Genomic DNA, 27,469 nt, shown 5'->3' on the forward strand with positions numbered 1-27,469 from the left:
GAAAGTGATAAGTGATTAATTGCCTAATTTGTATATCCTATGTAGCCCCTACTCATACTTGTATACATGGGAAGTGTCAGTAGTCGTTACAACTTGAACACTTTGAGACAAGAGTGAGTTGTTCTTGAACAGTGCCAGCTGAAGTGTTACCCCGATGGACACGTTTCTGCGCCGGTTGCGACGAGACGAGGAGCGATGAAGAACCCCTCCTCTTGAAACACCCTCGCCCCCAGACAGGTCCTTTCCGTGGTCTTCCAGCAACTTCATGAAGTCCAGCCCACTTTTCTGGAGGTGAGTGTAAGTGCCGTGAGCTTCCATTCGACCCTGATGGAAAAAACACACGCACATGTCAAGACGAGTCCATTATGCCGGGCGCACAATTTAAAAAAAAATATCAGTAAGAGTAGCAGTAGGTCATGCACACAAGACAAGACTTGACCGCCATTATTTATAACCTAATGATTATCAAAATAGCGTATAGGACGGTCGTACGCATGGGAGACAGGTCGTGCGAATAGTTACAGACACATGGTGCAACAAACAATGAGAGTAGATGAGAAAACCATTTTGGTGGGACTAGAAAACTGTTTAAAGTTTATCAATAATATTGTGGCAAGATTTTGTCGAGATATTATAATGGTCAGATGTAAATCCTGCTGTAAAAATTTATGGGCGGGAGTGGGCCCGACCATACGGGGAAGGTGGTTGTCCTTTGACTTGTCGAAGCTGTTGCCGGCTCTAGTATCCGAGACATGATCCAACAGGTTCACGGAATGGGTGCAAGGATGCGAATATACAGCCTCTCCGCACCAAGTGGCAATCCTCTGCCTCCACGTGGGCACCGCTGCTGGGGGTGAATCGTGGTGACCATTTTGGGATGGGTGGCCTCAACCTCTGGTCATAGCCTCGCCGTAACTGAAGAGGACAATGCCGGGCGTAACCCTGCCGCAGTGCATCCTCAATTGCATGTATGGGACCAGAAATGGTGGATTGGCTGAATCTGCGGGCAGCAGCAGATGCGTTTGTAAACTTTCTGCGGGGTTCGAATGCTGAGCATCGGTGTCTCGGTCCCAAAGGGCCCCATAGTGAATGGATGAGGCCTATGGTAATGTTCGGGTGCACCCGGGCTTAAAAAAGAGCTGTAAACTGCTCGAATAGGTACGATATGGTCCCTTAGTCCAGTGGTCGGGGGAGGTAACGAGGTAACCCCGAGGCCCTCCAGCGCATGCACCGTGGTTGTCATTTCTAGCCAGGGCTTTCTTCGGTCGCCACCGGATGGGTCCAGGCACGTCCGGGCCTTAACCGGCTGTAAACCTGTCGGGCCGAGGTACGGCAGGTCGGAGGGTAGTCGGAGGAGACGAGGACATCCAGTGGAGTGACTCTGAAGAGTGGCGGTAGGCTAGCCTGTTGGCGAACGGTCTCGTGCCGCTTAGACGCCAAGTTGGTGGTAGTACGGGAAGAATCTGTGAAAGATTAAATGGTGTCCCGCTGAGGTTTTCTCCAAGGCCCAGGATTCTGATTGGGTAGTACTTGGTGGTGGTGCTCCGATCGCTTGCAGCAGGCTCCAAGGGTTCCCTAGCCTGATGCGGAGTCGACGTGGTGAGCGACGACACAGCTCCGGTGCTAGCCTGGACAGCTGGCAGAGGTTGGATAGGCCTCCACCGGACCACAGGTTCACTGGATGTTTTGAGGGGTCCCAGTGTGATGTGGGAGATCGGGGAAGGCACCAGCAGTGCTGATAAAGTCTTAGGACTCAGGGCACAGCCAACTGTCTGGTCAGCTGAGTATGGTACGGGGCTGAGGCGGTGACTATGCTGGGATGGTGGCCCTAGCTGCTGGTCGTTACCGAAGCTCTAATTCCTTCCCGATAAAAAAAGAAGGAGTGATCCCTAGCAGTACTGTTTAAATTTATTGCTCTGGAACATATAAATGAACTGGAAGTTTCTCCCACCCTACCCTGATAGGGCGCACATGTGGGAGTGGAACGTGAGAATGCCGGCCGTAGGTTGGAACAATCTGTAAAAATGTATGGTATTACTTATCAATAGAGACCTGCAAAATTCGCGGATTCATTGACCTCTAGGATAGACTCCACAGTCCTTTAAATACTCGCGGAAATGACACCTGTTCATTGGCTACTGACGCGTGAGACATCTCAACTAGGCTGTCCGTAATTCGGCACTTTCTTGGTTTAGTGTTTCCCATTGGCTCACAGTTCCCCGGATAAAATGAGGGCCAATCGCAGAAGTGGTACGAAGGTATAGTTGTTTTGATGCTAGCCTATCGCGAAATGAATTCGCGAATTTTGCATGTCTCTACTTATCAAATATAAATTATTACAAATGTTAACAAAAATTTCAACATTACTCATATTAATTTATATGTTGAAAAAAAAATGTGTTCATAATTAAATGGTCAGATGTCATTGGATAATGATTTGGTAGTTAGTAAATACCAACAGATGTCTAAAACACTACGAAATTTCACTAGCTAAAATAACAGTAAGAGTTAAATATTGTAAACCGATTTCGCACAGGATGTGTGCACAGTCGTGCGCATGGCCTGCTATGCTATGCTATGCACTCGCTTATGTTTTTTTTTTTTCAATTGTGAATCCAGTTTATGTAGGCTTGGGTCAATTACCTACCACGGCAGGAAGGGCATAAGTCACCTCGTTGAGGATGATGACGTGGTTGACGCTGCTGAGGAACTGAAGCTGGTTCGTGACCAGAATACGGATCTTGTCCTTCAGGAAGCTGCAGATGCAGCTCTCGAACAGGTGTCTGCTGACGCGCGCATCCACGGCCGACAGAGGGTCGTCCAGGACGTATATGTCCGCCTGCTTGTACACGGCCCTGCATTAAGACAAACCCAACTTGTATGCACACTGCAGTTATTGGTCCAAATTGAAGAAAAAAACATTGTTGATTTCTTTATTATGCTATGGTAAAATTTACGTTCAAATGACAATGTTTAAGAACTAACCGAATGCAAAAAATGGTATTAATATTTTAACAATTTTAAGTAAAGTATAATTTAAGACTTTTCATATTCAAATAAAATTAAATCATCTGTGGTATTTTCCTGAAAGAACATACTAAATTATACCTTTTTACATTAACGTATAGAATATTTTTAAGAAAAGTAAATGCATCCAGAGGAAAATTCTAATTCTGTCATTAATCATTCTAAGAAAGCTTTTAAAAAAAAATGACAAAATCCTCTCAATATGGTTAATGTACCTCTAGCTATGAACTGATCCTCTAAAAGCAAAGTAATACTAGCCTCTGCATTACACGATTTAACTTCATACTGATGTAATAGGCAGAGTGCCCTAAGAAACAAAATTCCTGATATCAACAAGTAGGGGCATTCAGATTTCGCGAAAAGATTTCGAGACTAGGTTAAAGTCAAAACACTGTAGCATCGCCTGTGTTTCGTGATTAGGTGAGTTTCTCCCGGGTACATATCGATTGTTACAACACCAATCACAGAGATTTAGTGCGGGAGCAAACGCGTCCTTAGTGGCTCGGTCAAATAAGGCAACGACTTCTCTCGCCAGACGGCCGCCAATCACGAGGAAGAAACCACAGGTGCGGGTACACCTTGTTGCAGTCTGATACGCGAAAAATGCCTGCCCCTATCAATAAGTAGGGACCGGAAAAATTCGCGGGTTCAATGACCTGCAGGATGAACTCCATAGTTCTACGTACACTCGGTCAAATGCCACCCACTCATTGGCTGCTGTCTTGTGAGACGTTCCAGCGTAGCAGCCTGTGATTCGATAAAGCTTTTGTTGGGTGTTTCTCATTGGTCGAGAGTCATCCAGGTGAGTTGTGAACCAATAGCAGAGGCAGCACTGAGGTATAACTATTTGTATTTTAGCCTATCGCGAAATGAATTCGCGAATTTTTCCGGTCTCTATCAGTAAGTAAGTGATGAACGGTAACCTCGCCAGGTTGATGCGCGCCCTCTGTCCGCCGCTGAGGGTAACGCCCCTGTCTCCGACCACGGTCTTGTCTCCGCGCGGCAGTTGCTCAAAGTCCCTGGCGAGGGCGCAGGCCTCCACCACCTGCTGGTACCGCCTCCTGTCGTACGGCTCCCCGAACAGTATGTTGTTGCGCACGGAGCTGGCGAACAACCACGGCTCCTGCGAGGCGTACGACACTTCGCCCCTCGCGAAGATGGAGCCTCTGGTCAGTGGCAGCTCTCGCAGCAGCGTCAGCAACAGCGAGGTCTGTGGGACGTGCCAACGGATCATGCTTTTTGACGCGAACACATCTTTAAAATTGCTTCCATAGTGGGAGGTGATTAAAAAAAAAACGAATGATAACAAAATCGGGGGATAGGGTTTGGTGTTGCAGCTACATATCTATCATCTCCATCCAAAATTTAATCACACCACTGGATAGCTAAAATATCAAATAATTCGTCACGCTAAGTGAGGACCGTGACGCGTTGCGCGCGGTGGGTGGGGGAAGCGCCGCCATATTGCGGTCATTTCGCTGAGTTTCGAGATTTCCTCTTAGTGTAACTTTTTGACTCGGAGAAGCTACGACGTTCGTTTGAGTTTCAATCGTCAGCTCTCGTCATAAATCTATCGATTGCATGTATAAAACATCAGTGTAAAATAGTTACAGTGAATATATATGGTGTTAAAATATGAAAAATATCGTATTTTATTTTTTGTGTAGAAAATATTACCTGTTACGTATTCATGTACAACACACGGCCGTGTCCATGACACAGCCACACTCCATTATTGTTTTTTTGGCATGGTGAACAAGGGACAAAATGCAGGGGCATAACTGCAGATCCTCACCTTGCCAGAACCAACGGGACCAATCACGGCAAGAAGCTGAGGACGCGTCACCTTCAGGTTGATACCAGAAAGGGCGTACTCGTCGGATTCGGGCGTCCACTTGACCGTGGCGTCCATCACTGTGATCATGGGTCGGTCCTGGGAACTACCAATCACTGTTCCGTCTACTCTGCATTGTGGTGTTGCGCGGTATTTCCCAGCCAGCTGAATGTCACCGAGGCTGCTGCTGATGCACAGGTTATGCAGTCTAGGCATCTCCAGATCCTCGCTCAGAAGAAATTTCTGATTTGGAATAAACAATATAAACAATTGTCATAAAAATTCTATAAATAACATTGAAATGGCATGCTTTATGGACTTATGCACTGACCTGAATTCGCCTGAATGAAACAAACACTTCTGCGGTTTTGTACATCGCTCGAGGCATGTAGCATGTTACTGTCAGTTTAATTACGGTAAAGAATGATGTTACCACGAATACCTGAAATCACAATATGTTTTTTTTTTGGATGAGCTCTTTAAATGTTCCACATGTTGTATAATACATTTATTATATTAAAGGATGTAACTAACATGTAAATAATTTTTGTTCCATTATGTAATATTAGAATGATTTTTAATTATAAAGAGATGATTTGACATTTACCTTTTCAGCGGTAACGATGTTACCAAACAAGATGTAACTCCAAACAGTGGTTAAGAGCGCGACAAAAAATGTGGTACCTTCAAATGAAGTCAATAATGCCCAACGATATAACATCGATTGCATTTCACGTATCTCGTTCCTATAAATAATAAAAATATCTAAAAATACAATTTACTGTAACACTGTCACTGTCACCTGTATGTTTTTAATAGAACCAATAACAGGGTAAATTAAGTACACTTAGGCAGGCGAAGGAAGTAGTATAATGCTGAGAATAATATACAAACTGTAAAAGAGAAAAAAGCATTTTTACTAACAAATATAAAATCAAATATCCACAATGTTTTGCATTAAATTGAATGATATAATTAAAACCATCATAAACTTTAGAGAAGTGCCTTTGTCTTACATAATAAAAAACGGTAAAAGGGGGGGGGGGGGGCTGAATTGTATCCCCTTGGAAAGAGTACTTTTCATACTTTTGGCGGCGGTAGTGTAGCTGGGTAGAAACTGGAAAGGTACCCTTTCCGATTTCTTAAAATATTTTAGTTTTGATGCAAATATGGACTTAAAAGATATCCCTTCGGAAAGGTTGGGTTAGGTTAAAGGGCATAACTTTCATGATTTTAAAGCAGAAAATAATATGCATTTTAAGAAATCGGAAAGGGTAGCCTACCTTTCCAGTTTATTTTCTGCTGTGTCATTGTACAGAAAATCCTGAAAGGTACCCTTTCCGAGAGGATACCTTTCCAGTGCATATTTGCATTAAAACCGAAACATTTTAAGAAATCGGAAAGGGTACCTTTCCAGTTTCTACACAGCTACACTACCGCCACCATAAGTATTCAAAGTACCCTTTACAAGGGGATACAATTCTATCGTCCCAAAAAAAGGGCCAATATTGTTAAACAAATATTTACATAATGAGAAATAGCTTCCTATACTCACAGCCGAATTTCAGCTACCAGCTTGGAAATAAGCATCTCCCAAGCATTCAGCTTTATCACTTGGATTCCTGAAACTATCTCGTTCATGAGATGCACTCGCTCATCCGCTCTCAGTACATACCGCCGACGAAACGCTGATATATTCTTGCCGATGAAAGCTGTTGGTGAAAGTTACACGTGACATGTTAGCTAAACATAAACTATGTGTTAAAGTAGGTGGTTTAGTAATACTGCAATCCTGCTTACTGCTATATCTTCATGCATTACATTAAAATGTGTGTGTTAGTCAAATGTTTTCTAAATAGTACAAGTTATCTACGTAATGATACTTGAAAACAATTTTATGTTTTAACTGAACTGTGTTTACACAAGAAAAAGTAAACTTAATATGTATTTCAATATTAATTATTATTGACAAAAACACTCTAAAAATAATTTTAAGAATTAGTCAGATAATTTTATGCAATATTCAATAAATGAAAATAAAGTTTTTGAACATTTTCAATGAAAATGTAATAGAAAATATTGTTAACTACTGAAAATAAACCAATGTACCAATTAGTCTATTTTTGCTTTAATTATTTCTTTTTTTACTCTCTACCTGCAATAAAAATTTTGAAATTAACAATGATAAATATTTTTACTAATACAGGATTTATTTCAGTTTTTACTCAGAAAATTTCTAAATGGAATATTATTTCTAGGATAACATTGATAACTATCTTATTGTGTGTTTATTTAAATACTGCTTTGTCAGGAACACTTCATTTTGTTTTTATGCCATGCATACGTACCATTTATTTGAAATGAACTAATTACTGATATTAGGAATTTCAAAAGATAAAAAGGGAATTTTCTTTGGCGTGATTATGCATGGAGGTTTAACACAAATACCGAGTAGATGTTCCTAGGAATAGTCATACTGGGGATTGAGATCGAATATACAATTCTCCTACATGAGTACAAAGTGAACATGCATTCGAATTTATATCTCAGAGATATTTTTTGACTGAAGTTGTGATCAGGCAATTTTAATGCTGTAATTGTTGGTTGGTGGTAGTAACCGATGAAAGCAACCAGAGATTACAAATGCCCGGATCTTTTATTTTAAGGCCTCATAACAAGTTCATAGGTTAAAAAAGGCACATTTTCAATTTGTTTCTTATGTTGTGTTGTTTACTTCTTTCTAGTTGCTTGGTGAGAGGAGCAGGCCGGATCTGTTATGTCCTGGCCATTATTTCCCTACATTTAACAATGGTACAAATGTACTTCCATCATTGTCGCGACTTCAGATATTGGCTGGACTTCACAACCTGAGATAAATCCATTCAACAACTAGCAATTCAGTTAGATTTGCCTGGAGGGAAAGGTTGTGCGTGCTTTAGCAACAAAACGCACTGTATCTGAAGTCTTCCAGTGCTAGGAGGAGGCTCGTGCACTGGCAGAAAGTGGATCTCACTTTCTGCCCCATGAAGTCAGATCGTTCAGCAGGATAAATGAGGTATGTCAACCATGTTCTAGTAGATGGCACAACAGTGGGACAGGTTATCAAGGCGAATTACACAACCCTTGACACAATGTTATTGATTTGAACCTACAGGCCAGCGTTCAGAATAAAGATAAGACTTGTTGCTGGCCAATTATCTGTCTGCGGATCCACTGATGGATCGTTTGTCTAGCACACCAGAAATGAATTTTTCTCCCTGATATTCAAGGTAAAGTTATCTTCGGTGATTGGCCAAAGCAATGTTTTCGTAGAAAATCGTGAGGAGAATGTGCTTTAGGAGTAAATGTCCCGAGTTTTCAAAAGTTGGCACGAGGATCGCTACATTTTATCTTCTCTCAAGACTGACATGGCAGACCACAATTTGTTAGAACTTTTTGAAAATAATGAACAACACAACAAGTTTATTTACCAAACCCTGGCTCACTAAAATTGTGGTGCATCATTGGTAGGGTATATGTATTTCCACAAACCATGTGTAGGCGTACTGTTTTGACTTGACAACGTCTAATAAATCGATGAACGCCGGCTGCACGCACGAAAAAGTGTCCCGTTACGCAAATTGTTCCGTTACGCTGTGTCCCGTTACACACATTGTACCGTTATGCTGTGTACCGTTATGCTCATTGTACGCTTGCGCCGCATCTATCTCTCTTCCACTCGAGTGTTTATAAAGTGAAGTGAAAAGTTAATGTGGTTTTCATTGCTTATTACAACAACAGTTTCGGCAATAAAGGTGAATTATTCTTGCATTTTAAAAATCTGATTACTAGTATAATTTCAAGTATTTATTCTTTTATTATTAATATAAAAATGATTCAATTTTATTCATAAAGTATGCAATAATTTCATAAATGTTTTGTTATGACATTGTCACGTTAAACTATCATCCGTAAACCGACTTTACAGACAACCAATTTTTTTTTGTATATGGCACATGTTGTGTAAAACCGAGCTTTAACGTATGCTGAACTTTCGAAACTCATCCCGGTGACTATGAAATACATTTTAGTTTCCCTCACAGAGATCGCACACTAGACTGAACTGGATCGCACCTTGCAAGGGCGTGAGAACGACGATGACGAGTACCCCCAGCAAGGCAGCGACACCCATGGCGTCCCAGACGAAGTACGTGACGATGACGGCTTGAGCTGGCCCCAAGACCAGGTACGGCATCATGAAGAAGCAGTTGTCGAAGCGGCCCACGTCGTTGGACAGCAGGTTGATCACTTGGCCGACAGAGGTCTCGCTCTTCGTCGCTTGGGACAGCCGCAGTGCCTGGTGGGAGCAGGGGCACAGCAGTGGCGGAGAGTCATCAACCAAGCGCGCGTGTTAACAACACACAATCATTCAGTTAGGGGTTATCCTCTCGTTTACATCACGTAATAGGGAAACACACACTTGACCTTGATTTAATCCAGCTTTTTGGACATACACCATTGCAGTTTTGCACTGTTTGTCTGTCATGGAACAATTCCGAAAATAAAAAAAAATAAACAAAAATATAAAGATAAAAATTCACAGAAAACAAGACCGAATCAGCTGACGTCGGACAAACAGAACCAACGATGAGACCAAAAAAGCATATGGACAACACAACGATAAGTTTAACATATACATAACATACAGCACAAGAATGTCATTCACAGTTCACAATGCCTTGTCACCACTGAATTCGAACCCGGGCGCTCTTGATTGCGAGTGCAGAGTCTGACCGCTGTGACACCTCGTGACCTTGATGTTGATGGAGCAGCAGCGAAATGCATTAGTGGGGGAGCCCTGGGTATCGAACCCAGATCGCCTTGAAGACACGCGAGTGATTGACCACTAAACCACTGCAGTTGATCACAGATAACTGTTAATAATTGTGTCATCACTATAGTTATGAGCCAAGTTAGCTATTTTCATGAGTTCATAATTACTTTAAAATCTATACCATTAAACATATATTTTTATAGTGTTTACAGTTCAGAGTTGACATCTGCATACTTTGCCTATTCACTTTATGTAACCAGAAATATTCATGGATTAATTTGGAAAAATGTGGATCTGTTACCTATAGCCTAATGTACTTACAGCTATGCTTAAACTGCGGTTTGCAGATGTGATCAGTACCTTCCTGTAAATGAGCGACGAAGCGGCTATTCGTATCTTCATGCCCATGTGAGTCAGAGCCATGAAGGAGATTTCCACCATGAACACGGAAAAGGTGCTGCAAGCCAATATTCCAAACGCATTCAGGTATGCCTCTTCTAATGACCCATTGCTACCGGGCTCGAAGTACCGTATGAGTTTCCCCATGAGTAGTGGCTGTGCTACTCTAAAACATGGACAAAAATCTACATATTGTATGGGCACTCAAACATAACGATGCCCTTAGAGCACCTTTATCAAAATTTATATAACACTGTACATATGTCATCAAATGAGTTTTTTAATACATTCATATGTAATGTGTGTGTTAATAGAGCAGGGGTGAGATGGGGAGAGAGAGAGAGAGAGAGAGAGAGAGAGAGAGAGAACGATAGAGATGAGGGAGGTTGTTGTGAAAGAAATCTAAGTATATTAGTTGAATGGGCAGAAGTATGAATTTTTGTAGTTTATTTAAAAATTGTGCATCTTGCATCTTTCCTATATCTTTTTTACTCAATATGGTTGTAATATTTGTTTTTCTTGACTTGATTTTATGTATATCTTTTTGATTGACATTGAACCACTATTTGCAGTCATATACACCGGAAAAAAAATTGGTCCCAAAAAAATAGTTACTTTTTGTAGTCTGACGCATTATATGTTTATAACTGTGCATTTCGAGACTTTAATTTTAAGAGTCATATTTGAGTTGTCAGTGTTATACTCGCAAATCCATTATATAGGTTTACTTTTTTTGGCACTTTGACTCAGGATTGCGACCATATTTTCCTTGATGGTAATTGTTTTGGTCTCAAATAAAAAAAATACTTGCCTCCCGTATATACTTGAAGAATGTATTAAGGATTTGACGTGCAACTTCATTGCCCCTCATTTCCATTTGAGAATGTTACGGGATTTGAATGCTCAACACGAGTGTAATCCAATGCGAAGTAGAGTAATGCAGCGGATAGTACCTGCTCTGACTCAGAATTTAGTATTAGGGATTTAGCACGTAAGGTTTTGCGTATCATGCATTTATTGTGTATGTGTGTTCAAGGGAGTGTACCTTAGTTTCACATCCTTGGGTGCGATGCCCAGGGTTGGTATCAGTGCTCGTAGGGCGGGCGTGTGATTGGAGGAGAGCTCGCGGCAGCGTGGTTCTGGCGGTCACGGGAGATGGGTGCATCGCTCGGTACACCCGCGACACGTGACCTCGACCCCCCAACGGAAAGCTATGTTCCAACCTATGGTCGGCATCCTCCACCAGTCCTCCCTAATTCGCGCCCTTTAGGGTAGTTTGGGAGTAGGCTTACACATCGATTTTGATACATTCCAGATCGAGTAATATTAAGACAGAGATTTCAAGGGTTTACTCCCCCCTTTGATCGGGAAGGTGTTAGAGCTTCAGCCATGACCAGGGTCTGGGGCTACCCAGCATAGTCACAACCTTGGCCCCTTGCCTCAATCAGCTGACCAGCCAGTCGGCTGTGTCCTTAGCCCTTAGACCTTATTAGCACTGCTGGCGCCTTCCCCGATCTCCCACATCACTCTGGGACTCCTCAAATCACCCGGTGAACCAGTGGTCCGGTGGAGGCCTACCCAACCTCTGCTAGCTGTCCAGGCTAGTACCGAATCTGTGTCGTCGCTCACCACGTAGACTCCGCATAGGGCTAGAGATCTCTTGGAGCCTGCTCCAAGCGATCGGAGCACCACCACCAAGTAAGAGTCCTACCCAATCAGAATCCTGGGCCTTGGAGAAAACCTCAGTGGGATACCATTTAATCTTTCATAGATTCTTCCCGTACTTCTACCAACTTGGCGTCTAAGCGGCATGAGAACGTTCGCTAACAGGCTAGTCGACCGCCACTCTTCAGAGTCATTCCACAGGATGTCCTCGTCTTCTCGGACTACCCTCCGACCTGCCGTACCTCGGCGCGACAGGTTCACAGCCGGTCAAGGCCCGGACGTGCATGGACTCATCCGGCGGCGACCGAAGAAAGCCCTGGCTGGACATGGCAGTCCAGTCGTGCGTGCGCTGGAGGGCCTCGGGGTTACCTCGGTACCTCCCCCGACCACTGGACTAGGGGAACATATCACACCTAGTCCAGCAGTTTACAGCTCTTTTTTAAGCCCGGGTGCACCCGAACACAGGGGCGCCATTCTCGGTCCGTCCATTACCATAGGCCTATTCCATTCACTATGGGGCCCTTTGGGACCGAGACACCGATGCTTGGCATTCGAACCCTCCAGAAAGGTTTCAAACGCATCTGCTGTTGCCTGCAGATTCAGCCAATTTACAATTTATGGTCCCATACATGCAATTGAGGATGCACTGCGGCAGGGTTACGCCCGTAATTGTCCTCTTTTAGTTAAGGCGAGGCTATGACCAAGGTTGAGGCTACCCATCCCAACAATGGTCACCACGATTCGCCCCCAGCAGCGGTGCCCACGTGGAGGCAGAGGATTGCCACTTGGTGCGGAGAGGCTATATACTCGCATCCTTGCACCCATTCCGCGAACCTGTTGGATCATGTCTCGGATACTAGAGCCAGACAGTGCGTTTGAGCTCGTTCAGTAGTCACAGCGACTTTTACTTCATTATGCCATCCACTGGAACTCTTCTCGTGGACAGCTATACCAGTGCTGATTGTGTAAATAGTTTGGTAGGTATGTGTATATTCAATAATTACTAAGAGAAAATTTCTTTATAAAAGAATCTACCAAACATGACACCCACTGCTGCAACACACATTGCGTGTAGTAACATATTACCTGGAGCTCACCTTAACACTAGATCTAAAACAACCAATGGCAGGCTGTACAACAAGAACTTCCACAAGAAAATTTTTCCAATAGCTCTCTGCAGGCTAGGAGACCTCTTGGTATTTATTTCTGTCTTCCAAGAACTGTAACATAAAAGAGAACAATACTAATATAATACCAAATGTTCTAGCTTTATCTCTAATAGATAAACAGGCAAAAAATGTTATATATTTTTTTAATGTCTGTGGCAGGGAGCAGTTGTTTGGAATCTGCCCGATAACCACATAGACGAGCGCTTGAAAGTTGCTAGAGGATGTGAAGTATTTGAATGATCGTTCATATTTACCTCTCCAGGCAGTCGCCCAGGTAGTCGGACCTGTATTCCTCCAGCGGCTGGAACAAGTCCTCAACCTCCAGCTCTTTCCTCATTCCCCTCCTGAGCACCTTCAGCACCCAGCTGCAACATCCACGTATTGGAATATAAAAAGCTAAGATTCTTAAACATCATGTGATTATTTCAAATCAAAAAGGTTATAAAATAATTCTGAATAGTATCCGCTACTAAAAATATTACTCTTAAATAATGTGATCGTATTTAAGGGAAGTGGGACAGGTGCAGAAAATTATTAGCAATTTTAATATATATAATTTAATTTAGTTTTTTTTAAAACTAAGGAAACTATCTTTATTTTTTGTTTTTTTGCCTTTTAATGACACAAAAAGTGTTTATCGTTTAGCATTCGAATTAATAAAATTATTTTCTGGTCTAAAATAATGAAAATAACTATAAAGATACAAAAATAACATATTTAATCTTGTCTGAGCAGAACAAACATTTTTTATTGCATGCTCTAAACAATGTTAATTTTTAGTAAGCTAATTTTGGTGTATATTTAATTACTCAAAATTATAAGGCATAACTTTAATTAGATGACGCATTAAAATTGAATTCTGTAATTCAGTCGTAAAAGTTACCATGTACGAAATTATGGAAGCTATTCAGACACAAATTTTAATCGTGTCTTCCTGTTTTTAATTGAAATAATTTATTTCTTCGTAATTGAGTATCAAAATAACCTACTTCTTAATGTCTTGGACACTGAGTGTAAAAAAAACCCTTTAAAATATATAGTACAATTTATGCCTAACTTTCTTACTGTATTAAACAACTAGGTTACCACATCTAATTTAAAAAAAAGGTTAAAACCTGATACACTATCCAAAAATAACTACAGAACAAGTTTTTATGAAACGATAAGCATTAATCATACAAGCAGGCTAGTGCGATGAAACATGTTAAATGAAATGCTGTCATGTTTGAGAAACATAGTATAAATATATCAGTAACTGTTGTACTGTGGGTGTTACTTATGAGCGAGCAACTTGATTTTATTAGAGTCATTTCTTGAAACATTTTAATTAAATATATAAGCTAATAGCATAAAGGATTTGAACATCTGTATCAATTATATCCATAGTGTTATCCGTATACTAAAAGGTGTTTAAAGTTTATTTTATTTATTTTTACCAACTGAATTCATGCAGTTCGCCCACATATTTTCGTATACGCCTGAATGAATATAATAATGATTTACTCACATAAAAAGTAATGCAGACAGTGGATTGGCAGATGCTCTGGGATGAGGTGGGCGGATAGTCTTCTTACCACATTCCATGCTACATTTACAGTGGTTTTCACCAGTGCTTTTTAGTCAGTAGAGTGTTGTTTCTGGAAATGAAGCATGCCGGATTAAATCCTTATAGAAAGTTGTATAATATTGTTTTCCTGGTTTAAATACAAGTGATTGCTGTACATACATTATAAACAATGGAAACATACATTTGGGAGCTAAGAATGAGAGACGACCAATAAAGACCATGCATTGGTTCTGAAATTATTTCCGAACATCGAGGGTCAAAATCTAGCCAATCCAAGTTGACTAAATTCCGGTGGCGTTTATCTTGCCTGTAAAAGAAGACTCTGTTAAACCACGGAAGGATTTTAATATTTTCAGCTTAGAATTTTAGAAGTTTTAAGCATTTAGCAAAGGAAAAAAAAATGGATTTTCATGAATTTTGTGTATCTTGAAAAATAGGAATCGGATAAAGACAAATCTGAGCTAAGCAAGATACAGAATAGAATGGCATCTTGTTACAGGATATGCCTGGGCTTCGGATGGGTCTCTGAAGGCCCGCCCATGTGACGTCACTCGCGTCCAGACACTGTCACGTGGTGACTTGCGTCATCGGCCGCTGGTGGCCAGTCGACCCCTGTCACCACCTAGCATCTAGGTGTCCAAAACTTCTTTACTATTCGTTAAATAATGACTCGTCAAAATGGGTCTCAATGTCTTTATTTCGAAGGATAAATTCCCTTTTCGCAGGGTAAAATTACCCATTTTTTCCTCAAAAATCCATAGGGGTTAAATTTCCTCGAATAGGGCCAATCCTCATATAGAGGTAATATCCTTCAGATAGAGAGAGAGAAAGAGAGAGAGAGAGAGAGAGAGAGAGGCAATTTTCCTTAGAGAAAGGCAATTGTCCTCAGAGAGGGGCATTTTTACTTAAAAGCACCAGCAAAGTCATAGCCTTAACCTTGATAGTAAACTTGAATTAATTTAATTTTTGACCAAAAAATTCCGAGAAATAATAAATAAACATTTATTTACTTAAAATAATTAATTACTTAATCCATTAAGTTTCGTTGCTTCGATTCCTGGCGATAAAATATGTAATTTATGTATAAAAAACAAACTAAATACTTAACAGTAATTTTAATACAATTTTAATAAAAAATATTGTTTATATCAATCCGCTATCTTGAAATCTAGAACCTAACCCCTTTTTTTGTATTATAATATCACGTCCTCCGTATTAGTAATCCGTAATTATTATCAGATAAATAAAAAAAATTAATAAAATTTAAATAAAAAACATTTGCATAATGTAGTCTATGTTCAAATTCGGTGAGGGCAAACTAAATAAAGGTATAAGTAGGGTTTCATAACAAAATAATAATACCACCGATGATGAGAATAACGAAGAAAATTTTAATATAGAGGGTTTACAAAATAAACTAACAAATTTTCTTTACAAAATCTCTAAATTCTCTTTCTAAAACGTGTAAAAAGTGCTGGTTTGATTTTATTCACTACAATTACACATGTGGAATTACCAAAATCAAGAGGTACTGAACTGGGCATGACTAAATACAAATAAAATTAATAACCCAGTTATGGTTTACCACCCTTGCATCTTATTTGCTAATTAGGTAAAGGAGGTGCGTGTTTTTGTTAAAAAGGATCGCAGAATTCGCGGCCATTGGCTGAAGTTGCTGGACTAGTTAGTGGGTTCTCATGTCGAAGGCGAATATTTCCCCAACAGTCTCCATGTTCACGGTAGCAATCACCTAATGCAGGTCTGAACGTGGAGACTGCAAGTTCGACCGAAACGTCAGCGAAATATTCACCCAACGACGCGGCTAGAATCCACTATCCAAGCCTGTCGTGTGTTTGGATTCTTACAAATTATACATATAAAAATACCCATATTCAAATGCTATTTGCAGTCTGTTTGGGTATTAGGACCGTGCTAATGCTAGTTTCCCAGGATTCTTCTCTCACATTAAACGATACTCACATCTGCAAGTCATGTATCTCAATTTAACATTAAAATTCCTAATAATTAAAATTTCTTCCATTTTCGACTTTTTTTTGACGCATTTAAGGTGTGTACGCTTCTCTTATTCTAAAAAATGATAACATAACGTATAAAATCTAATATCGAGGCATCAAACAAGAAATTACATAGTAAAAAATTACATAAATTTCTGATGAATCAGCAACCACATTAAATCTAAGTTTATCACTAATATAAATCGTATAATATATTGTATTAAATATAAAAATTAAATACTACCTAACCATATGAAATATTGTTTAAATAGAAAAAAAGGGGTGTGGCTGTGTCATGGACACGGCCGTGTGTTGTACCTACGTGAATACGTGTACGTAACATGTAAGTTTTTCTATACAAAATATAAAATACGCTATTTTTTATTTTAACACCATATATATTCACTGTAACTATTTTACACTAATGTTTTATACATGCAATCGATATATGTTGATGAGAGCTGACGATTGAAACTCAAACGAACGTCTTAGCTTCTCCGAGTCAAAAGTTACACTAAATGGAAATCTCGAAACGCAGCCAAATGACCTCAAAATGGCGGCGATTCCCCCTCCACCGCGCGCGATGCGTCACAGTCCTCAATTGGCGTGACGAAATCTTTGATCTTTCAGCTATCCAGTGGTGTAATTAAATTTTGGTTGGAGATGACAGATATGTAGCTTCAACACCAAACTGTATCCCCCGATTTTGTTATCATTCGTTTTTTTTTAAATTGCCTCCCACTATGGAAGCAATTTTAATGAAGTATTCACGTCAGTAAATAAAATTCCTTGGTTAAGAGTCTGTGAAATCAGAGCGCATGGTTGTTAATAAAAAAAATTGGTTGTCTGTAAAGTCGGTTTACTGACGATAGTTTAACGTGACAACGTCATAACAAAACATTGATGAAATGATTGCATACTTTTATTAATAAATTTGAATCATTTTTATTTTAATTTTAAAAGAATAAATACTTGAAATTATACTAGTAATCAGATTTTTAAAATGCAAGAATAATTAACCTTTATTGCCGAAATTGTTGTTGTAGGTAATAAGCAATGAAAAACACGTTAAATTTTCACTTCACTTTATAAACACTCGAGTGGAATAGAGATAGATGCGGCGCAAGCGTAACAATGATCGTAACGGGACACAGCGTAACGGAACAATGTGCGTAAAGGACACTTTTTCGTGCGTGCAGCCGGCGTTCATCGATTTATTAGACGTTGTAACGTAAAAAAAATATAAACAAATACCTTGGTAGACAGTTGCTAATATGAACTGCCTTGTTTGTGGTCGAGCTGCCGAGGTGTCTGAGCGCCTTTGGGACCTGCTTCGGGCCCAACTCGTGGTCTCTGGAGCGGAGATTAGGCACGTCCTCCGAGCGACACATGCCGTTGAGGGACTCCGGCCGCATATGGGGCGGGTAACTACTGGCCGCGAAGAAGTAAAGCCAAGAATAACCTTGCAGTTACCGACGGCATTTCTTGCTCCTCTGGCCCCGGAATTATCTTGCAAAGTGTGTTCCTTCGAAACCTCGATCGCAGGCTTTCACGGCCAAAGATATTTTACAATCCCTTGGCTCCTTTCGGGTTAGGACCACGTCCGATGAAATAATAAATTCGGCTCTCATTTCGTCTTGAAATGTTGCAGCCATTCTCAAGACCAATGACCAATGACTAGAGACCTGCAAAATTCGCGGATTCATTTCGTGATATTCTACAGTTCAAATAATTATACCTTAGCGCAGCTTCTGCAATTGGTTCACTGTTAATCTGGAGTAATGAGGGCCAATTAGAGACCCTCACTCATAGAAGTGTCGAATCACAGGCTGCCCAGTCGAGACGACTCACAAGTCAGCAGCCAGCGAAGAGGTGGCATTTTCCCGAATGTGTAGAGTGTAGTAGAGTCTATCCTGGAGGTCATTGAATCCGCGAATTTTGCAGGTCTCTACCAATGACTGAAGACCTATTTAATCCTGATCAGTTTTCGTAATATTAATTTGAAGATTATAATATTTTGGGACAATCATTTGAAAAAAAATGTTTAAATATGTTGTTGAAAATAATGATATATTGTCCTACTTACACAGCAAAAAAAATCTAAAATGTTTAAAGTCGTGAGTTATGTATAAAGTAATAAGAACGGGACCCAAAAACATTTTTGTCCCTTTGTCATTAATTTTCTCTCGATGGCCCTGATAATATATGATATTATAATATATAATTAATTTTGGTGATTGAAAAACATATGAACAGAATCATCACTTTATTAATACTTCATATTCATACATTTGTTGACAAGTAGATACATAGTTATATAAAGAAATATACAAATGAATACTACCTAATACTGCGAAAACGGTTGGTTCTGAATGCATCGAAGTTTTCATCAGTTAAACTTGGACATAAAATATTCTTTACAAGAAATGAAAATGGTCAGCTGATAGGGAGAGACAACTTGGCGTATGTTTTATTGAAGAGTCTGGAGGAATTAGTCTAAAGTATTCAGGACAAAGGAGGGAGCGAGGTATGGAGCGTGTGAATATTACCAAAAGTACAACAGCTCACCTGCCAGTGCTAAATCATAAGGCTTATTATTTTCATTATAAAAACAACATTTGCCATTGAAAACTTTCACAAATTAATTTCTACAAAAAGTCAACTACCAAGTTTTCTTCACAGTTTTTCAAAGAACATCATGTAAATATAATTAAATTTGCACAAATATATAGGTGATTGAATTTTTAGGTTGTTTTCATAAGCTATTCGAGAATTTTCTGATGACTATATAGAATATGCATGAAATCTTTGTCATTTGTCATTAAGTCACTTTCATTTATCCAGACATTTCACGGTAACAGCATAAAGGTAAAAAATTAAAATATCTGGTAAATATATTTATTAATTGAAAAACCATTAAATTTTCTTTGTTTTTATAATTGAAAAAGGCCGAAACTCGGTCTTTATTTTCTCAAGTATTATCAACACTTTCATATAGTGAACCTCCCACAATTGTTTTTTATAATGTTACCCTCTTCAGGCAAGTAAAATTTTACAGCATATTGACGATAGCTCATCTCTCAGTATGGCGATCGTACAATCTTCAGCTTTTCTACCAGAACAATAACTTAGCAGTACTCATACAATAAGAATAAATTTATTAGGTTCTATTTTATTCGTTCCGAGTGAATGTTTATGATTATTGAGAAGTTAAAAATCTTGCAACACTTTTTGTTTTAAACTTCCAGTGTGAGTTCATTACCTGACTAGTAATACTATAGGCAGCTTGTAATGTCTTCGAATTGATGGATCGTACTAACTCGTCTTTTCGTGTTTAGAGTCGCCGTAGCCCTGGAAAATAGACCAATAAGTCAGACAGATGCAAAGAGAGAGATTAGGGGGTGTGTAAAAAGAGGGCGAGTGGAGATAAAGGAATATATAGCATGAGGAGTATGACAGATATAAGAAACATCCACCTTCTCTGCCATCCTCGTCAGCGTCTCAGCCATGGCCTTGCCTGTCTCCTGGACCATGCTCCAGAGGAACCCGGACCGGTTCTGCAGGAGTATGTGTGGTTGGTCAAACTCCTGAGGCACACAACATCATCATAGATAACCGCCTCTTGCCACCCGATGTCTTAACTTAAATGAGCAGACAAAAATGTGCTTATCCTCAACAAAATTTCTAAAGATATCCTAACAAGAAATAAACTCAAGATTAATTTTTTAGCAGCTGCAAAGAATGGTATTATTTTTACGAGAAAAATGATTCAGCGAAATGTTCTTTTATACTTATGCTACCATATATATATATATTCTATGCTGACTAAATATTTGAGAATTTTTGTAATACCAAGGCCTCTTTCAACTGGAAAATACTTGTGGCCTTTAAGTTTTTAAGCACTCCGTGATAAATTCCAAGAACAGTTGTCATATGTATGTTTTTAATACCCTAATTGTTGTGTTCTGGGATATCCAAGGATGTTCCACATTCCCTCGGGTCAACTCACCATGACTCTGCCAGCGTCCATGACGAGGATCCTGTCGCTGTCCATGACGGTCAGCAGGCGGTGGGCGATGGTCAGCACCGTGCAGTCCGCGAACTTGCGCCGCACCGTCTCCTGGATCAGGGCGTCCGTCCTGTCAAGACAACCAATGAAAATATCAATTTTTAGGGGTTAAAGCAACATGTCGGAACAAAAAATGCACTACGCAACTTTTTCTCTCTCCCCACTTCGCCTCATGCATGTATACCTTTGGAGTGGCACATCTAATGGTGGAAAGCTACAAATGTTTTTTTCTAAACAGGGTTTTTTCGCCCTTTCAAAAAAACACTGCAACAGCCAAAGTAAAATTTCACTATCATCTTCATAAAAATAAATATTTTATATACTTTCCTTTAAGGTTAATATTGTTCCATATTAAAATACAGAATCAAAACCTGGTATTTCCAACCAGTTTGGAAATATAATCTTAAAATTTAATCACAAAATTCTATCAAACAAGATACATCTCTAGTCCTGTAAATGTTTTATTATGAGGGAAAATAGTTGAGATTTATGTGTCTTTTGCATGCACAGGCGACAGTATCTCTATGACTAAAGTGGATTACAAACATTATGAATACCATCTCGGTGTATCAACTAGGGTATGATGCAAAACCATCGATGGACGTCTCACCACACAATGTCTTTATGACAATATACACCAGGGAATCCAACAATGGCTTGTGCCAGACATCGCATAGGGATCTACACCAGGGGATTTTTCTCTGTGCAACGTACCGTGGGTCGATGTTGGCGGTCGCCTCGTCCATGACCAGTATCTTGTTGTTCCTGACGATGGCCCGGGCCAGACACACCAGCTGCCGCTGGCCCACGCTGAAGTTGGAGCCCCCCTCCGCCATCTTGTGGTTCAGGCCGGCCGGCAGGTCCTTCACCACTTCCTTCAGCTCCACCTGAGCATACATTCATGGAGACGTCAACACTCTCCCGTGTCAGCATGCTTGTCCCGTGTTCCGGACAACTGACACCTGAACACCTTACAAAGTTTATAATTGTTCGTGAAGAACCGAACCCCTTCAGAAAAGACCTACACGTCTCATCGTTGCACTCACTGCACAATTGTTTGTCATATCTGAAAGGTAATATTTTCTATGGGCGTGATCATTTCACATGTAATTGGGAAATTTCTTGAAACATCTCCAGTATTTTGCTATTTCGCATGAAAACAAAGTTTCTCCGAGATCTTCTCAGAAGTTCATTTCAAATTCACTGAGTACCCTAGTGCCAGTGGTGCGATCCATACACTGTTATAATCCTAAAACATACGTATGCAATTAATAAGCCAGTTATTATATTAAATTACTAACATAATAATGATGTAGTTGTGCAGTAGCACGGCTGAAGGGCTTCTTCAATGTCTTACATCAATTTTGTCATGCCAGGTTATTTATACAAATGTTGGGAAGCCACCCAACCATTAATACCTGAAAAAAATATTCAACGTAAAAAATAATTAATTATTTCAGTACGTTCTGCGTTTCGTCCTGAAACACTAAGTACTGTTCTGAAATTGTGTAGTTGGGTTCTTCTAAGGAATATATCAGAATAAGGATTCATTAAAAATTATGTTGTGAGACAATTCACGTATTTTTTAATGATGAAGTTTTTCAAATGTGTATTCCAAAGGAACTATCGAATCCGACGGGAAAATGCACCTCCCCCAGCGCGCTCCACAGTACGGCATCCGAGTACTGGTCGAAGGGGTCGAGGTTCTTGCGCAGCGGCCCGGAGAACAGCACCGGCTCCTGGGGGATGATGGACAGCTTGCCGCGCAGGTCGTGCAGGCCGATGGTGCTGGTGTCCACGCCGTCTATGAGCACCGAGCCCTCGACGCCGGTCAGCCGGAACAGGGCGGCGATGAGCGAGGACTTGCCGGCCCCCGTGCGTCCCACGATGCCCACCTGGAGGACCAGGTCCCATCACACACCGTGCACCTCCACGCGAAGAAACTGTCCAACAACTGATCAACACGCACAGTCCTCTTGTTACAACGGAGAGCGAACACACTGTCAAAATAGATTTCATAATAATGTTCGCAGGCTTTCACGGCCATTGTCTGAAGTAGCTTGGCTTCTGGGTTGTAGCCATTGTCCTAGGCAAGTAATTCACCAACGTTTCGGTCGACATTGCAGTCACCATCATCAAGGAGCAGTTACCTACTGTAGTAGGCGTAGCAGCACCTACACCAAGGAACGCAGATGCTGAGACGGCTAAGGTATTGGCCGAGAACATGGAAACTTCTGATAACACGCCAGTCCAGTCAAATAATGTAACAGTAGGTAACTGCTCCCTGATGATGGCGACTGCAATGTCAACCGAAACGTTGGTGAATTATTTGCCTAGGACAACGGCTACAACCCAGAAGCCAAGCTACTTCAAAATAGATTTCACCTTCAATTTAAAAAGAACAGTGGTTAAAAAATCTCCAGGGATCTTTGAAAATTTACAGCTATCTCCGCTGATTTTCACAACACTGTGTCCTCCAACTCAAGACCGAAATCTAAACTGACATTCGTGGTGTATTAATAAAACATTCAAAATGTGGTTAAATATGCAGCAAGAACTCTCTTTTATTTTTGGTCCACACGTGTGTTTACTTTAGTTTAGAACGAAACATAATACTCGGAATTCGAATAACGACGTAGTTTTTTCGAAGATTCAGTATTTTGAAATCACGAAGAACTCTTGGCTTTTGGAGTTAAATTCTACGTTAAAATTTCCTTAAATTTCCTGTAAATTCTAACAGTACAATATCGATTTTTTTTTAAAATGGGGGTTTCAACGTTTATGACAATGTAACATGGCAAGTTATTTTAAAGTGTGTCTGAGAAGAATTTAATGATCGTTTTTGTAATACATTTTCATTGGAATATTAATCAAGTCTCTAGAAAACCACTTTCCTAGTTGTTTGTGGGAGGTGAGGAATGACTTTCATTTTTCACATGGCCACTTTCACACTTCTGTGCTTAAATTATATATTGTTTTTTTTTTTTTTCCATGTTTCTTGGAGGGAAAGTAATAAGGGGAATCCTCCGTCATACCTTCTCAGATGGACTGATAGTGAAGTTCAGATTCTTCAGCACCGCTGGCTCTTCAGCGGCATATGCCAGGTACACGCTTCTGAACTCTATTCTTCCCTGCGACGGCCATTCTTGCGGCGGTTTCTTCTCTGTGCAAACCAGCGAACAAAAAATATAATTAAAAATAAAGAATTAATTTAAGAAAGAAAAGAGTACAATGTTTTTAAAATATTTCATAGTTACCTCATTTCTGAACAATGGAATTTCAAGAAATTATGAACTTGCATTAACAATTTTTAAGAAACTAAAAAAATATTTTCCTATAGTTCCGGCAATGATTATTAAATCGGCACTTTTACTTATAGTTAATATTGACACACACGTTACAATTAGTTGAAATATTTATTGGATATAAGCTTATGTTTCTTTTAGAAATCTATACCTCCAAAATATGTTTTCTGATTTTAGCTTTTGTAATTGTATGTGTATTCGTACCATGAATTTTGATAGAGATTTCTGAAGTTTTAATCCAAATTACTGGGATGCCAAAAAAAGATAGAATATTAGAATCATAAAAAGTTCTTGTGTGTGACAAGTTCCTAAAAATAACACCGATGAAACTGTCGCTACAGTTTCTTCAAAGTAAGAATACTCAGAGTGGTATTTTACGTAGGTTTGTATCTATTTGTATGGTTTGGAAATTTTACTATAGTCTAATCTTGAGAAAAATAGTCGTAGATTTTCCATTTTTGTTTTCTGTATAAGAGGACAGACAATATTCTAGTAATTCCATAATTGCTGGCCGCAGTTGCTATGAGCCCCACCTACCTTGGGCAAAGCTTCAAGAAAAGCCATGTGGTTTGAAAACTGCCCAAGATATCAGAGTGGAGTCTGTTTACGAAAAGCATTGGATGAGAATTGGCCAAACAATATTTATATTAGGAGTTTTTAGGTGAAAAAAATTAATTTGTGCCAATCGTTTCAAATTTGCGGCACAATCAAGCACCACTGCCACAGAGGAGACACGTACCTGGTGCTGAGTCCAGAGGCCCTTCGTCCTCCAAGCTGCCGTACTCCATGACTCGCTCCACTGACGTCATCTGGTTCTCCAGCTCGGCGGACTGCCGCATGAACCACTGGAACATGCCCGTCAGCCCCAGGGACTGCGAGATGGCCAGACCCACGCTGCCCCCCAGCGTTCCTGGAAACATAGCGGATACGTGCTGGCCGTCTGCACCATGACTAGAGACCCGGAAAATTCGCGGGTTCAATTACCTCCAGGATAGACTCCAATATCCTCTACACACTCAGGCAAATACCAACTGTTCATTGGCTGCTGACTTGTGATTCGTCTCGACCGAGTGTCTGTGATTCGACACTTCTATGAGTGAGGGTCTCTAATTGGCCCTCAGTCCTCCAGATTAACAGTGAACCAATGACAGAAGCAGCACTAAGGTATAATTATTTGAATCTTAGCATAACACGAAATGAACCCGCGAATTTTTCGGGTCTCTAACCATGACTTGATGTAATCTTTTGGACATACGCCATTGCTGAGCACATGTATGTCTGTAGAAGAAAACTACAAAAACACAAAAGACAAAAACACAAATTAAGCAAAAAATTGCTGTTGTCAACAGGATATAAACACCACATACTATTCCATAACAGGAATATGGTCAACAAACAAAGAAAAACAAAGAAAAAATGGACTAACAGAATGACAAAACCCCCACAAATGATGACAGCACAATAAATATTGAACCCAAAAATATTCAGCACAACAGTTGAAACGAGACAAAAACACGACAAAACGAAAATACGAAACAAACACAATAGTTTTCCAAAACAGAAGAGAATGAAAAAAACCCACAAATGATGACAGCACAAAAATATTGAACCAAAAAAAAATTCAGCACAACAGTTGAAACGAGACAAAAACCCGACAAAACGAAAAGACGAAACAAACACATGAAACACATAGTCATGAACTCCCATTGCACAAATCTTTCAAAGATAACGTCTGCACCATAGCTAGAATTCGTGTACCAGCCCATTGGCCGTGTGAATAACATTTATTACAAATAAAATTTATTGTCACACTTTAATCTCAGTGTATAGTAGACTTTTAAAACGCCAACGTTTACACGCAGTATTTTAAGGGGGAAAAATGCTGGAAAAAAACCTGACATTTTTATACACAGTTTTACTTAAATGTTTTTAAATCTTTGTTCTTTAATACAATTAACTGCTTCATTATTTAGTTAAAACAAGTCATGATTACCTATATACCCTACAGAGTGTTTTATCTTTTTTCTTTACATCGGTAGAATTTCTGGAAACGTTTTGTGTTAGGGAAGTTGCGTTCCGACAGTAGCTGCACAAGTGAGTCGAAATGTGTATTCCTCGCCTCGTTTACTCAACTGTCACGCGACCAGGGCGTGAGCTGGCTCGACTCGCCTTGTTTCACTCGGTTGTCACGTGTTTAAGTAATTTTTATCGTTAGATAAATCAAGGTATTTCAAACGTACGGCACCGCCCAAAAAGTCATTCAAAACACAACATCACCTGGTAGGTAAATCTGCAGTCCACATAATGGCTTCTTCCATCAGGAAAAAAAAAGCCGAGTTTCTTCACGGACAAGAAACAGCCCGGGTGTCAAGACATCGTGGACTCTTGCCGCAAACCAACCGCAAACTTCTCGCGTGCAATCAAGACGGCTCTAATCAGTTGCTAGTGCGGACAGCGCAGTCGGCGACCAGTGTGTCGCGGAACTGACACTGTCACCACTGCCGGTAGCGAGCCGCCCGGTGCGCCTGCCTGTCTGTGCCTGTCTGTGCCTGTCTGTGCCTGTCTGTGCCTGTCTGTGCCTGTCCGTGGCATCGATCCAGGGGGCTCGCAAAGATACCCAAGTGGCGGGGTGCCGCCCATTACCTCTTGTTTTGTGTCTGCGTGTACGTTTCTGATGTGTTTGGGTGTAGGTGATTCTGGGGTCTGTGGTAGGGGGTGGCTGTGGTGGAATGCTGGTGTCTGGTTGCGTGGATGGATGTGGTGGAGTGGGGGGTGATGTGCTCACGAGTTCCGCCAGCACCAGCTTTGGGGCTTTTTTTTTTTTTTTTCCCCACGGCGAGGCAGGAAGACGTCTCCCATTCCAAAGTTCCATTAAAATAAAATTGCATTCCAAACTCATTCCACTTCGCGTAAGATTTCCTTACGGTATTGGCCGAGTAAACCTCTCTCGACCCTAATCGCTGAGCGCCAGCCAGTCTGCACCCGGGTGTTGTCTCGTGGTCGAGCTGGAGTGGTAGGTGTTGGCCGCCGGGGTCCACCTAGGGGCCCCATCAGGCAGAGGAGTGTGATGTTTGGGGGGTAGATGAGAGGAGCGGTGTCCACACGTGACTATACCTCGTCCCATGACGAGGAAGCTGAGCGTCACGCAGGCGATGAAGAGGTGGCACACGACGTCCAGGTACAGGCCGAAGGCTCGCCCGGAGGCTTGGAACAGGAAGAACGCTGACGAGTGCAGGTCCTGGGAACAGGCTCTTTCACGTTCACCCTGTGCCTTTACTCCGACGCCATGGCTCTCGTCATTGCCACGTCGGATGATGTTCCCATTAATTAAATCAATTAATTAAATTAAGTTAGTAATAGATTCACATATTCGACTTAGTTGTAAATCATTATCGAAAATAAAGAAAATTTTTGACATAGAAAGAATATAAATTATATATATATATATATATATATATATATATATATATATATATATATATATATATATATATATACATCTGGTAAATGGTCCAGAAAAAACAAACCAACAGTATGACTTTGGTTTTATTTGAGTCACAGGGATATACATTTACCAAATTAAAGAGGTTCCACCTAAAGGTCTAT

General features: G+C 40.4%; 2 protein-coding genes across 2 annotated transcripts in view; both read right to left on the minus strand.

Annotated features, from left to right (window-relative positions):
* LOC134532058 (ATP-binding cassette sub-family C member 4-like) overlaps positions 1-17,875 on the minus strand; it is a 44,433-nt gene extending 26,558 nt beyond the window's left edge. Inside the window, exons 1-13 of the mRNA XM_063368235.1 lie at positions 17,744-17,875; positions 14,415-14,544; positions 13,162-13,272; positions 12,836-12,958; positions 10,035-10,239; positions 8,975-9,197; positions 6,417-6,573; positions 5,469-5,607; positions 5,193-5,303; positions 4,823-5,104; positions 3,951-4,237; positions 2,672-2,855; positions 151-324 (exon numbers count right to left, since the gene is read on the minus strand). Of these exons, the coding sequence (XP_063224305.1) occupies positions 151-324; positions 2,672-2,855; positions 3,951-4,237; positions 4,823-5,104; positions 5,193-5,303; positions 5,469-5,607; positions 6,417-6,573; positions 8,975-9,197; positions 10,035-10,239; positions 12,836-12,958; positions 13,162-13,272; positions 14,415-14,491 (2,073 nt within the window). The 5' untranslated portion in view covers positions 14,492-14,544; positions 17,744-17,875. The remainder of the gene's footprint in view (positions 1-150; positions 325-2,671; positions 2,856-3,950; positions 4,238-4,822; positions 5,105-5,192; positions 5,304-5,468; positions 5,608-6,416; positions 6,574-8,974; positions 9,198-10,034; positions 10,240-12,835; positions 12,959-13,161; positions 13,273-14,414; positions 14,545-17,743) is intronic.
* An 865-nt stretch (positions 17,876-18,740) lies between these two features.
* The window catches only part of LOC134532057 (ATP-binding cassette sub-family C member 4-like), a 33,620-nt gene continuing 24,891 nt past the window's right edge, over positions 18,741-27,469 (minus strand). The window contains exons 19-26 of the mRNA XM_063368234.1: positions 26,978-27,101; positions 24,603-24,773; positions 23,594-23,721; positions 22,208-22,453; positions 21,273-21,445; positions 20,499-20,628; positions 19,966-20,076; positions 18,741-19,840 (exon numbers count right to left, since the gene is read on the minus strand). Of these exons, the coding sequence (XP_063224304.1) occupies positions 19,805-19,840; positions 19,966-20,076; positions 20,499-20,628; positions 21,273-21,445; positions 22,208-22,453; positions 23,594-23,721; positions 24,603-24,773; positions 26,978-27,101 (1,119 nt within the window). The 3' untranslated portion in view covers positions 18,741-19,804. The remainder of the gene's footprint in view (positions 19,841-19,965; positions 20,077-20,498; positions 20,629-21,272; positions 21,446-22,207; positions 22,454-23,593; positions 23,722-24,602; positions 24,774-26,977; positions 27,102-27,469) is intronic.

Source organism: Bacillus rossius, chromosome 5 (genome assembly GCF_032445375.1).
Source record: "Bacillus rossius redtenbacheri isolate Brsri chromosome 5, Brsri_v3, whole genome shotgun sequence".
Lineage (NCBI taxonomy): Eukaryota > Metazoa > Arthropoda > Insecta > Phasmatodea > Bacillidae > Bacillus > Bacillus rossius.